This window comes from Dreissena polymorpha, chromosome 8, assembly GCF_020536995.1.
Source record: "Dreissena polymorpha isolate Duluth1 chromosome 8, UMN_Dpol_1.0, whole genome shotgun sequence".
NCBI classification, from domain to species: domain Eukaryota; kingdom Metazoa; phylum Mollusca; class Bivalvia; order Myida; family Dreissenidae; genus Dreissena; species Dreissena polymorpha.
Window position 1 is genome coordinate 479,815 of NC_068362.1, and position 14,267 is coordinate 494,081.

General features: G+C 36.6%; 1 protein-coding gene across 8 annotated transcripts in view; it reads left to right on the forward strand.

Moving 5' to 3' along the window:
* The first annotated feature begins 7,341 nt into the window (after positions 1–7,341).
* Positions 7,342–14,267, forward strand: part of LOC127841009 (MAM and LDL-receptor class A domain-containing protein 1-like) — a 142,517-nt gene continuing 135,591 nt past the window's right edge. For 4 of the 8 annotated variants that reach the window (XM_052369494.1, XM_052369499.1, XM_052369493.1 and 1 more), the window contains exons 1-3: positions 7,345–7,540; positions 12,553–12,591; positions 13,370–13,458. In XM_052369494.1, coding sequence (XP_052225454.1) covers positions 7,513–7,540; positions 12,553–12,591; positions 13,370–13,458 — 156 coding nt within the window. In that variant the 5' untranslated portion in view covers positions 7,345–7,512. Of the gene's footprint in view, positions 7,541–12,552; positions 12,592–13,369; positions 13,459–14,267 lie in introns of all 8 variants that reach the window. The other 4 variants (XM_052369495.1, XM_052369497.1, XM_052369496.1 and 1 more) reach the window with 4 other exon arrangements.

Consider the following 14,267-nt stretch of genomic DNA (forward strand, 5'->3'; position numbering starts at 1 on the left):
ATTACTAGTATTTTATATATTAAAGGGATCTTTTCACGCTTTGGTTAATTGACAAAATTGAAAAAAGTTGTTTCAGATTCGTAAGTTTTCGTTTTAGTTATGATATTTGTGAGGAAACAGTAATACTGAACATTAACCATGCTCTAATATAGCCATTATATGCATCTTTTGACGATTTTAAAACCTAAAAATTATAAAGCGTTGCAACGCGAAACGATTGAATAATTTGGAGAGTTCTGTTTTTGTCGTTAAATTTTGTGAAACTACGAAGATTGCTTATATAACGTATAAAATACGTCCAGAATGTGTACTCGGCGGAATAGCTCAGTTGGCTAAAGCGTTTTTACTTCAGGACTCTGGCAGGACTCCAGGGGTCACTGGTTCGAAACCTGCTCCGGGCAATGTTCTTTTCCTTTTTTTAATTTTTTTCTTGATTTTTTACTGGAGCTTTTACGATCCAATGTTTACATTTATCAATATAAAGCATTTAACAGGGGTGTCAATTGGCCAAAATCTAAAATCCTGAAAATGAGCTTATCGTTTGGGGACAAGAGCAAAAAAGGGTTAATAATTCATGTACCTTTGTTAACTTTTGGTTATAACTTTGTAAACATTATGTTAAAGTAAAATAAAATGTGTTTAAGTTGACATTTTGTGATAATAATCTTAAAATTCCAGAAAAAATCCTCTGATTTATATCAATATCAAATTTGGTCCTTCAGGGCAAAAATCCTGATTTCAGGAATAATCCTGAACTTTGACACCCCTGATTTAATGAATAAGTTAAAAAAATGCCAACATCTGTGAAAAGGCCCCTTTAAACCCCTTTAAACTGGATTAATAAGTAAGTGTAAACACCACATATCCAGTAGGGATAATACATGTATTTGGTATTAGCATTTGGATGAAGAATGTATATATATAGATGATCACACAAAAAGTATATCATTTTCAGAATAGTAATTTTTGTATTTGGGACACAATATACTTTTTTGTTGTTTGTTTGAGGAAAACATCAATACTCGGTCATAAAATTCAAATATGCTGTCCTTGATTTCCATGCATTTACAACACAACTTTTTCGGCTAGATTGAACTTTACTGGTACGCAGTTGTTTACCACTATCGACAAAGCGGGGGTTTGGGGGCGGTAGCCCCCGATACTAAGGAAATATATAGGATAATAAGGTGTTGCGTAAGTTATGTGTTAAGGGTTAGGGTACGCTGTTTGATGTTAAGTGTTGCGTACCGGTAAAGTTCAATTGTCCCACTTTTTCCTTACATGGCACGTTTTCTTTTTCAAAATGAAAGCAAATATGAGCCTAATTATGTGGTAAAAATCACTGACAGGGTGCACTTTTCCTACAAAATCTTTTTTACTCCAATTATGAATAATGAAACTGTTATACTTGAAAAAAATCTATGTACCTTACTGTTCCGAGCTTTGTGTTGATAGCAAAACATTAAACATTTTTAAGTGTAACGATATTATACTTGTGCAAGAACATTGGCTATTTCAGTCTCAAATTGATCTCTTAAGTGAAGTTCACGAAAACATAAACTCTGTTGGAAAAGGTACAGATTACAATGACCCATTATTGCCTACACAGCTTCCGCGAGGTTTTGGCGGGGTAGGTGTTTTATGGAAGAAAGAACTTGATCCAAAAGTGACCGTGCTTGACGACGGAGGAAACAGAATTCAATGCCTGCAACTTTCTAACTTCAAGGACAATAAGTCATAGTGTCTGTATACATGCCCTGTCGGGGGTTGAGCGGTAATGTGACCGAGTTTTGCGATTGTGTGGACCAGATAAGGGAAATCATTTTAAAATATAACTCTGACAATTATATCCTTTTGGGCGGCGACTTTAACGAAAATCTTGGAGGGGCTCATGGATCTAGAAGACTTAATTACTTGAAAGAACTGGTAAATGACTTTGATCTTAAATTTGAGAATTCCGGGGAAACATACCTTGACCCTCGAGGCAATGAGTGCACCGAGATAGACTTTTTTCTGTACAATGTGCCATCAGTGCTAATCACTTCAAGAAAGGTCGTACTTAACGACCTGCGGACAAATACATCGGATCACTATCCTATAAAGGTTGAACTTTTGTGTAATTTTACTTTAAATATAAAGCCAGAAGAGAGCGTAATAAGCACTAGGGTGAACTGGAGAACTATTGATAAACACGTATATTCCATTAGGGTCAAGGACGGTCTCGCAACCCTAGAAACTGAAATTGATGATGATAATGTCGAGGAGGTTGTTAAAGATTTCTGTGAGCTTATGAGTGAATCTGCGTCAAATCTTGCCAGTAGAAGGAAACCGTTTAATTCTAAACCTAAGTTAAAGGTGTGGAACCCAGAAATTAGAGACAATGTCATGAACATGAAAAATGCATACAAAGCTTGGAAGCGGGCGGGTAGACCGCGTGGAGAGAGTAGTTTATTAACTGAAAAGAACTTGGCTAAGAGGGCACTACGATCCAGTGTTAGGCAGGCAATTGCGAAAAAAGACTATGAACTAAAACAGAAGATAATTGAAAGCAGGAAATATGACTCTAGAACAATTCATAAGCTAGTGAATAGCCAACGTAACAAGCAGGGCAGGTTTATTACTGATTTATACGTAGGTAACCAACGGTACCAAGAAGATAAAATTTTATGTGGTTTTCATGATCATTTTGAAGCTCTTGGGCAACAGGCTGCCAATGACCTTTTCGACAATGTATATGATGAAATCGTCAATATTGAATACGAACTGACTGTGAATATGAACCGCAATCAATACGTCCAACCTGTAACTAAAATTGAACTTGAAAAAGCAGTTAAAAGTCTGAATACTGGTAAAGCGCCTGATGTTTACAACATGTCAGTCGAACATTTATTGAACTGTGAAGACAGCACCTTTGAGTATCTTTTAAAGGTTGTATCCCATGTATTTGCTAGTGGACTGTTTCCTGCGGCTTTGAAGAGAGGTGTGGTGACTCCCATTTTCAAAAACAAAGGTGAACCCAATGTTTCAGGGAACTATAGGGGCATAACAATTCTACCGGTGATTGGCAAGGTCATTGAAGCAATACTGCGTGATAGGATAGCACCAAACATAAAGAGCAGCCAGAATATATTCCAACGGGGCTTCACTAAGAACTCTTCACCACTAAATTCAGCTTTTATAGTAGAAGAACTGTATCGAGAATGTCATGACAATAGATCCGAAATGCATTTGATCTTTCTGGACGCGAGATCTGCGTTTGATGTTGTAGACCACAAACACCTTATGCGACGACTGGGTCACATTGGAGTATACGACAAACACTGGTCCCTAATCGATAGCTTCCATAGGGACTCCACTAGTGCAGTTAAGTGGAAGGGGCGTGTCTCGGCTGAGTTCAGTGTTCAGCAGGGCGTTAGGCAGGGTGGAGTACTGAGCACCGACCTATACAAGGTCTACGTTAACCCGCTGCTTGATCGCCTACAAGAAGCCAGGGTGGGATCCACTATTGGTGACGTCAAATGTTCGGCCAGTGCTTGTGCGGACGATATATGCTTATGTGCCGAAACGGCCAATGAAGCGCAGGAACTGTTAAACATTTCAGCAGAATTCGCCAATATGGAGCGATACCTGTTACAGCCTACCAAGAGCGTGCATATCCATGTTAGTCACCAACGTAAAAAGGGCGTGTCTACTCCCCTCTTCATGCACAATGACGAAATTCCATCTGTGCAAAGAGCTATACATCTCGGTATTATACGAACTGAATCTATGCTGAACAACCAAAAAGCTAATGTGGATGAAAATTTAAAAAAGCAAGAAGGAAAGCATATAGTATATTCGGTAGTGGTTACAAAGGGCAAGCGGGACTAAATGTACTGTCCATTATTCATCTTTACAAATCTTATGTTCTTCCCGTGCTTTTATATGGATTGGAACTGTTATTACCTCCTGAACGCATTATAAACTGTCTCGAAGCATTCCAAAGAAAGTTTGTTAAAGAAATTCTAAGACTACCAGACAACACAGCCAATGCGGCAGTATATCTTCTATCCGGACTTTTACCGATCGAAGCACAAATTCACATACAGGCACTGACCTTCTTACATACTATATGCTCGCAAGATAGAAACAGTATTGAGTGGGCGCTACTTGTACGTCAGATTAGCTTAAAATCAGTTGACAGCTCATCCTGGTTCATACAAGTTCAGCATATAATGTGGAAGTACGAGTTGGGGACTGTTGCTGACTTAGCTGACAACACACCCAAGAAGGGAAAATGGAAGACACGTGTACTCAAGGCGGTTCATAGCTACTGGAGTGATCAAATAGACAGTTTAACACCCTTATATTCCACATTGTTTTTCCTGAGACAAGATAAGTATGTGCCTGGTAAGATTCTCCCTTTGCTCTCATTGGAATATACGGCCAGAGAGTCAGAACGGTTAAAAACAAAGGTACGGTTACTCACAGGGACTTACATGCTCCAAACAAAACGTAAGAACTTTAACCAGTATGACATAAACCCAACATGTCAGATGTGTGGTGAAGAGAACGAAACCGCAGAACATTTTGTGCTCAAGTGTAGTGCCCTACATAGTGTTAGACAGTCAATTATGGTAGACATAGAACGTCAGTGAGGGGGCGATAACAGAGACTTCATTTAATACTTTACCCGTAGACGAACAGCTCTACATACTCATCAACAGTTGGCCAACTTTAAAGACTTTCCTGAAAAACCATTTGTCTACAGAATTTCACGAGTTTGAGAAGCATTGTGGACGGTTGTTGTACGGTCTGGACAGGACGCGTCAGTTGCTCTTGGTGACCAATGCAAGCCAGCGACCACCCCGTACCAAACACACACAAAAAAAAAACTAAAGAAGGGCATAATTCTTAATTAAACTGGCAATAGTGTTTATTGGGTATTTTTATTCAAGGCAATACAATTCTAATGTATGTACAGAAGCACTCTCCGACCTTCCGTAAATTCATTTAATGATTTATTTTTATTTTTATCTCATTTAATATTTTAACAACTAATGAAAAATCGCGCGTACAGTTCTAAGTCGCATATATTCGCGATTAGTGGATAGACTTATATTCTAGTGAAAGGTGTGTGATTTAAGGAGTGAATAGTGTGAACGTGTAATACAGAGTGTTTATATTCGGTGGAGGATTATTCACTGTCTACAAACGATTGTTTGGTTCCTCTACAAAGGGGGTTCAAGAAGAACACAGAACAGAACAGAACATGGCATTCCTTTCTTGAAAAGTTGAAGACTCTTCTTTACGTGATGGGTTTTGCCGTACGATAACCCGTTCACATGGCTACAGTCATCACACAAGCATAAATCCACTTTATCACCTTTTACTTCTCACCAACAATATAAAATGTTGTAAGTGACACGGGTTCTAAACGTTATTCTTCACAGTGGTCAAAATTTTCAACCGTTTGACATCGTATTTCCAGGAATCTTTTTTTTCCATAAATATCAACACTGCCATGCATTAGTTGACGTTTATCATTAACTCCAGTCACATTAATATGAACAATAATAACACTTTTATTAATCGTTCTCTTTCAATATAGCAAATTGCTTTTTCTTTAAACGACCAATCTGTCGATACAATGTCGGCCATATTTGTTGTCATTGTATTTGGCGGATCCTACATTTAGTATTTCATAGCGTATTTATAGAATATTCGTAGTTTTCTGCACATTCCCGGATAACGTTCGGGTTGACGGATATGTTCGAAAGAAGGAGATATTGCACGAAGTTCATTAGAGTGCTAATACCTTAAAAAATGTATCAGAAAAAATCTTCTTACTGTCTCGTTACATTCGTATATTTTCGACCTTGACCGTCAAGTGAGGAACTTATTCTCGCATGAATATGCAAACAATAATAAAAACTATGCCGTACCCAATGCTTAGGAATTTTGCTTCAATAATATTTTTTTACACGTTTTATGACACTGTCATATTATATAGTGGTGTTCTGTATTCACAATGCGGGTTATTGAGAACTTCTTTGCATGGACCTATTTGTTTGTATAGGTCCCTCTTCTTTGATAGCGCACGAATGACCGCCAAGTGGTAAATTGGACTTTTCCAAATTCATTCATTCGTGGTTGTTTTGGCAGCCAGCCAAGTCAGCTCATCTAAAAAAACCGTGTTGAATTCTATGGCCTAGGGGCTTCGCCCCAGGCCAAAAACGAGCATTGCGTGTAGCGTTAAATATATGATAACAAACCACATCTTGCTTTGAAATTTGGGCTATTGTTATAAGGAACATAATTTTTTATGTGATAACTTTATTTTTCGAAATATTGTACTAATATTCTTTGAATATGAGCGTTTTTGTGCTTTTTAGCGAGTTTTTTTAGTCTACATATTACAGTATTGTAACATAGTCGTTATTTTTATTTTATGTCAGAGTATATATAATTGTTGTACTAAATTAATTGATTTGTTTCAAAGCGTTTGATGTTTCGTCACATTATTACTGTAGAATTTTTATTAAGATTATTGTGGACTTTGTATAAACCTATATAGGTACAGAAAGTGTTTGTTGTCATACGGTTTTAATTTACTTTCACGGATGACCTTTTTGTTACATATGATAATGATCTTTTGAATAACATCACTAGTTATATTAGCTATTAAAATTGTGTTCAGGCCATGTTAAGTGTGTCAAAGGTTTCAATTAAACAATGTGATACAATTAAACATGCCAAGAATAGATAATATCGTAAAATGTTGGAAAACTCATTGAAATCTGCATACCCGGTAACCTGAAAGTATGCAGTTAAATAAACGAATTATGGTTTTGGAAAACTAAAATATGTTCATCAGACAAAAATACAATCGAAATGAATTTCAATCAAAAGTTGTTGTTGTTCTTCGAACGGCTGTAAGACATCATTTTAACAATGCTTTTTATTATCTGTTTAGATGACAGCGCACAGCCTTAAATAGAAATCTTTTTTTTCTAAAGCCTGTCTCATACCAGTTGATAACGAGTATTCTTTATCGCCAATAATTTAAAATGTTTAAGTTAAACATGTTCAACATTGTCGAAATAATGTTGTTTTTAGGTCCGTTACTTATATTTCATAATGTGGCAGCCGCTAATGACCGAAAACACTAGAACATTATCAAACACGGACAATAAGAAAGGAGCATTTGAAACCATGAATAAATAATACGTAATATTTGAATCGATAATCACGCAGTATGTTATTACGTCAAGAAATTTGAAAAAAAATACTATGATAGAAATCATTTAAATTTCTGCGTTAAGGCTGGAAGCATGGCCATCATGGTATAAGATAATTGACCACGCTATGGTATTACACTGCTGTTCCTGGTGCCTTAAGTGTATCAGAAATATACGTTCGTTCGCGTTGTCACATAACGACACATTTCTTAAATGGAACACAGATAAGGAGGTGAACTAGCTCGCCGATTTTGTCAAAGTTTTGAGTTTTTTCATCCAGCGAAGGGAGTGCATGGAGTTCAATTCAGTCATGTTGAGAGGTAACTATTTTCGAGTATTATTTTATGTATGTGTTATTTAAAAAATATGCATATTATGTTTAATCTGACAGTCTTGTGTAATCCTATACTACTACATTGTTTTCGTATTTCTATTTTAATCTTACATATGTTTAAAACGTGTGTGTAATATATGAAGTTTATCCCCTAGTCAGTGCCATAGATAGGTTTTCTTTTAGCTGGCGATACATGTACATGCTTGATGGCTTTAACGCATATCTAAAACACAGTTTAAAAACCTGGCTCTCTTTAGACGTGAGGTGGCTCGTAATAGAAATACTATCATGAACAAAATAATGATCTTTGCACGTAGGTTCGTTGCAACAAAGACTAATTTACACGTGTTTTAATACTAATGCATCCAAATATTGTCAGAAATCACAATCTGGATTTCGAAAAAGTTCGTCCATCTAACACACACCAGCAATAGAGCGCAGAAGTTTACCACGTCAATTATATGTCTATATCGACACAATTTATATTCAGATTTCCAGATAATAGTTGCTGGACGTTTATGAACGTTCATTGAAACAGTCTTGCACATCGTGTATATGAACAGATAATTTCCACACAACGTTTATGACAGACATCGTTGCTAGAAACTTTGAAAGAATAAAATGAAGATAATTGTATTTTCTCAAATCATGGCTTAACATACATTACTTCTGTTCGCGCAACAAAATCTATTAATTTGTTTGTCAAATATTGGTTGTCATCATTGAAAGCAAATAAGTGTCCAATCTTCTTGGACTGAAATTGTGCAGTTTTAAATGATCAAATAAGCTATATTTTTTCCGTTGTGTGTCGTCCGCGGTCAATATTTATCTTGTAAAAAAACTCTTTTAAACTCTTAAGGTCACAGTTTTAGCCAATGTCTGAATATTTATGCAACTTGGTCAGAACATGTGTTCCAATAATAACACATGAGTCTCATTGGGTCAATAACGAGGGCATTAGTTTTAATCAAAGACAAATCGTGTAAGCAACACAGGTGGTTAGCGTGCGGCTATAATATTTATTAGTGAAATTATCATTTAGATTGATAAATAGTCATATTATAACGAAAAATCAACTTTTCTTAAAAAAAAATATTTCACTATCAAATATATATATTAACCAACTCAAAATTAGCCGAAAACGGTATGCATTGCTTTGAACAGCCATTATTTCATCAATTGTGCAGCGAGTTTCACGATCTCGGTGTTATTCAACGCAAAACTAAAATTCCGTTCTGGAAATGTACATGTCTTGCAATATTTTTACAAATGCTGGGTCAACTTTTAAGAAATAGCACAATACACAACTCGCGTGACCTACTTAGCATCGATCAGACAGGATAAATGAATGAAATCTTCACGGAGTAAAGGGCATTGTCCCTGCAACGTTCACGGACCTCGATACCTTAATTAACTAAACCGTATGAACAAAAATCTGACCGTGCTTGCCGTTGCATTATGCATCAAAACTAACTGTCCAGCGCAGTTGAAACCTTTGTTTACATACATTTCAGCTAACCGATATTTTAAACACACGAGAGATTTCATTGGTCCAACGCGAAATTGTCTTTACAACTGAAGATTTCATTCATTAATCCTGTCTGATCGGTGTCAAGTAGGTGCTCGCAAAGGAATGAATTTGGACTGCGATCCGTATTGGCTAAATTATGTCTCTTTATACTTTCCAATATCATCTCATCTCTCATCTTCGCCTGTGGTCCCATCTGGGACATAGGCCGCCAACCAGCTTCCTCCAGGCGTCTCGGTTCTGGGCGAGTCTCTCAATCTGCCCCTATGTTTGGCCCATCTGCTTAGCCTCTGCATCCAGGTCACGGCGCCTGGTGTTTCTAGCCCCCCCCTCTCTTCCTTTTCCCGTGGGGGTTCCATGTGAGGGATTGCCTTGTCGTATTGGATGCAGGCTTGCGAAGGGTGTGGCATATCCACCTCCAACATCTCTGAAGGATGTCTTCTTCAACTGGCTGCTGGTTTGTTCTTCTCCATAATTCTTCGTTGGAGATCTTGTCTGGCCGGATCTTAAGAATTTTCCTGAGGCAGGTGTTGATGAAGACCTGTATTTTCTTTATGGTGGTGACAGTGGTTCTCCAAGTTTCTGCTCCATAGAGGAGTAGCGGCTTCACTATGGTATTGAAGAGCCTAATTTAGGTGGTGATGCCAATTACGCGGGATCCCCAGATGTTCTTCAGCTGATGGAAGGCAAGCCTGCTCGTGCTTTACCGATGCGGGTTCTGACATCTGCATCCGTTCCTCCCTGGTTGTCCAGAATGCTGCCGGGATAGGTATAGATGTCCACCGCCTCCAGCGCCTCGCCTTGGACTGTGATGGGTGTGTTGTTTGATGCGTTGGTCCTGAACACCTTGCTCTTCCCTTTGTTGAATGTGAGGCACAGTCAAACTGAGCTGTTCGCTGCCATGTTTGTCTTTTCCTGCATCTGTTGTTGGGTGTGGGGAGAAGAGCCAAATCATCGGCAAAGTCGAGGTCTTCCAACTGTTCCCAGAGAGTCCACTGAATTCCACTCCGCTTCTGCTCCGTTGATGTCTTCATTACCCAGTCTATGGCCAGCAGGAACAGGAAGGGTGAGAGTAAACAGCCTTGCCTCACACCAGTTCTCACTTCAGAGGCATCCGTAAGCTGTCTGCCGTGAACAATTCTGCAGGTCATTCCCTCATAAGACTTCCTGATGATGTTGGTGATCTTTTCTGGTACTCCGTAGTGTCTAAGAAGTCTCCAGAGGGACTCCCGGTCAACGCTGTCGAACGCTTTTCCACTTTCCACTATAGAATTTAATTATTCGAGTATTCTAGTACAATCAATTATGTGTACTGAGCCCTATAACTGCTTTAATGGATTACGAGCAAACTTTTACAGCTTTATAACCGTAATTTGTAGATCATAGCAAAGGAAGGACATTTGGCTGCGATACATTTTAACACAATTATGGAACTCTCTATGTGTATCATTACGCTTGTAGCATAAGTATGTAGCACATCCGAACTGCCTTTACTTGTAGGCGAACATAATTTAAGGCAATAAAGTCGCAACATTGTTTATTACAGCACTTTTGAATTTGTAACGGGGCTTGGCATTATATAAAGCTTATTTTGTTTGTGACAAAACAAATTCAGTGTAAATGACTTTTTCTGCTTTTTAGACATAATCGCTGGGGCAAGGCATTTAATTGATAAATCAAAATTTTGTTAAGAAAATACTCAATAACCAGTAAAGTGTTTATTTTCATAAAATCGATTCTTAACTTTCACAGTTGAGTATCACTACTCAGAACAAGCGAACAGATGTTTGTGGGGCAAAATTTAAAAAAATGGTCATGTTCTTCATGATACACATGTATTTCAGGATATTATCTTGAATTTACCAATTTTACATAGTTTGTCCATAAGCACACAATTGAACAAGTTAATTAAAAAAGACTGGTCGAGATTCTTTAGAATTATTGCCGTTTCGTGAAAATATTTGTGAACAAAGGCTTATTTTTTGGATTGAGAAAGTATTTTTCATTAAAGTTGTCCTAAATTGAACAGCTAATCCGTGTCTTTAATGTTGTGCTCAAACTATTCAAAATAACGATGCATTGGTCTTTTAAAAATGGTATGGGTTTGTGTTGACCCATTGACATGCAGTGTTGGAAACTACTATGTCTGATTTTTCCAATTTTTAATTTAATGCGTCATAACAAGTTACCACCCTCATTTCTAAATAAACAAGAATAATAATACAAATTCTATTTACTCATCAATTCTTTAAATCACACTTTTCATAACCCCTAATAAATATACATATTTATAACGATGCCCTTATTATCAAACCTGTAACAACGGTATGATCGTCAACTCTTCCAGTACGCAGGGGACCGCTTTGGACAATCATGACCCTCTCGTGTAGGATTTTCATGAACTTGTCTTGAAATTTAAGATTATTAAGAATATGTTAAGGAGGACAATTACACTTCGTGATAATTTTGATTATCAAGTGTGACCACGAACTTCAGGTCGTGCCTTTGAACATTGCCCCTAACTTATTAAAATGTGTTGCATAATTCGTTTAAATTTGTCGACGACCACATGATACATAACACGGACATGAAAATACAGACACAACATTCATGTTGACCTTACCTAGTGTTTGCGTGATTTGCATGAGTCTACTGCACAGGTTTCATTGAGCTTAACACGTGAAACATTTTTTATATATATCAAGCTCCTCAATTGCTTTGTTAAATATGGATCGGAAACGATTCATACGTTACCAAATGGACGCACGGACGGACGATGGACATTCCTATATCACAATCACCCCCAAAATCGATGGTGGATAAAATACATTTATTTAATGGATTTAATCATTAACGTACGTGTATTGGATGTACTTCTTAAAATCCAACGCAGGGATCAATCACTTAAATCTAATGCAGGGATCAATCACTTAAACCTAATGCAGGGATCAATCACTTAAATCTAATGCAGGGACCAATCACTTAAATTTATGCAGGGATCAATCACCTAAATGTAATGCAAGGATCAATCATTTAAATCTAATGCAGGGATCAATCTTTTAAATATAATGCAGGGATCAATCACTTAAATATAATGCAGGGATCAATCACTTCGTGATGGTAATGATATGGTTTCTGATTAAGTCTTGAGGAATAGACCACTGCTAAATTTTGAGTACACAGTTGTTTCTTACATTTGTCTGTTTTTGTCCTAAAGATGAGGAATGAAGTGTTTTGTTGTTCACCCGTTTAACGATACAAAATATTTAACATTATTGTTACGAATGTGAATGTTTTGTGCTTAGAAACTTTGAAGTTGTTAAAATGTATGTCAAAAGCATGTTCACTATTGTTTGCGATTACTGGATTACTGTAAGAAATAGTATATTATTATTTTGAGTTTAAAACTTGTGAAATTAGATGTGTATTTTTCTGTATGTATATTCGTAATTTGTGTTTGTTTTTTTAAGTGGTTATAATCCTGGGGATTTTGGTCAACGCATTTGTAGGTAAGTCATTCTCAAACTAGTACGTAGCACAACTACTTGGTATTTTACTGAAATGACTTTATTAGTCGCTTACGAAAGGGACTATAGGATTACCCCTGTTCGGCCGTCAGTCTGTCTGAATCTGGGTCCTGTGAGAGCTACGTTGATGAAACTCGGTATATTGATAGAAGGCCATACGGGGAATATGCATGTCGATTTATTTCTTCGAACAAAAATGTGGTTGCTATAGTTACAGAAATAAGTAAAAACTTAAATCTTGATTCTGCGAAAACTAGATATGTTGATAGATGGCCATACAATGAATTATTGTATGCGTTTGTTTCGCCAAATCTGTGTTTGCTTCGACTGCATACACCATTAAAAACTTAAGTTTCGATCTGTTAAAAGATAAAAAGCATCTACGCCAGGTTAATGTAACTTATTGGGGTAATGTTCTCACTCAGGCATCGTTGTTCTGTTTTGGGACTGCTGTTTTTATTTGTCCCGTCTCTTGTTTTTTTTAAGCTGCCGTTAAACATGTCAGTGTGTAAATATAATATTAAGATGGCATAACCTTCACTAATGTCTCTAATTCTCATATGTTCATTAAGCCATTCATTATCTGTTTCGTTTTGAACTTTAACAAATTATTTATTCATGTTTTAATAGACAATTACAAACATGTCTGATTTCGAAGCACACAATATGATAATGTATGATCCAACACAAAAGTCCAACTTTAACGTGGCAATCTTTTTCCTTTATATGTTCACTTAAACCATGAAATGTCCGTTTGTAGGCACACATGCTATTTCCTGTCTGAGTTGTGAGACTGGCTACGAGCATCTAAATGAGTGTAACAGAGTTGTTCAGTGTTCTGAAGGACAGGTAAGACGAACTTATCTTATATTCTTAATGCTTTAAATTACAAATAAATTATATGTTAATAATGAAGATCAGAATTAATGACCCAAACATTAATTTAAAACGTTATGTTCACATGCTCACTTTTTGCTAACAGTGTACATTAAATAAGGCTAAATATCCTTAACTGAGATTTTTTTTTAAATTTTATCATCAACTGTACAACTTTTATTGTATTGTCAGTGAATCAATGGTCATGGTGTCATGTAAACGTAGCATAGAAAACTGTATAAGTTCGACTATTCGTGGACTTATGTAGGCTGTAATGCACCGTCTATGTCACGGATCGAATTATTCGAATTCGGTTCAAAATGAAAAGCGCGTCAAACGTCAAGTGTCACAGAGTATGATGTATTTGTGTGGCTTAAGATTAAACAATGCCACCAAAACGAATGTTTTATACGATAGATGGACATATCAGAAGAAAATCGCAAGGAATTAAATACATTTTATAAATATGTTTTCTAAAAAATGTATAGTTTTATCACAGCTCATATTTTATTGGCATCCTGTTTAGGCTACGATATGTTAGGTTGATTAACATCATCAGCAGCAGAATTATCTGCGTCATCATCATCATCATCATCATCGTCATTAAATGATATTGAAATCGTGCTTTTCATTTTTTTTAATCTCTTGATATCAAACTAATTTATAATTTAAATTACAAATTTAATAAATGCCTTGTGGAAATCACGTGTTTAGACACACGTGTTTTCACATATTAGATACAAAAGCGTTCGGGCGTTTTTTGTGATTTCAAAATTTAAATT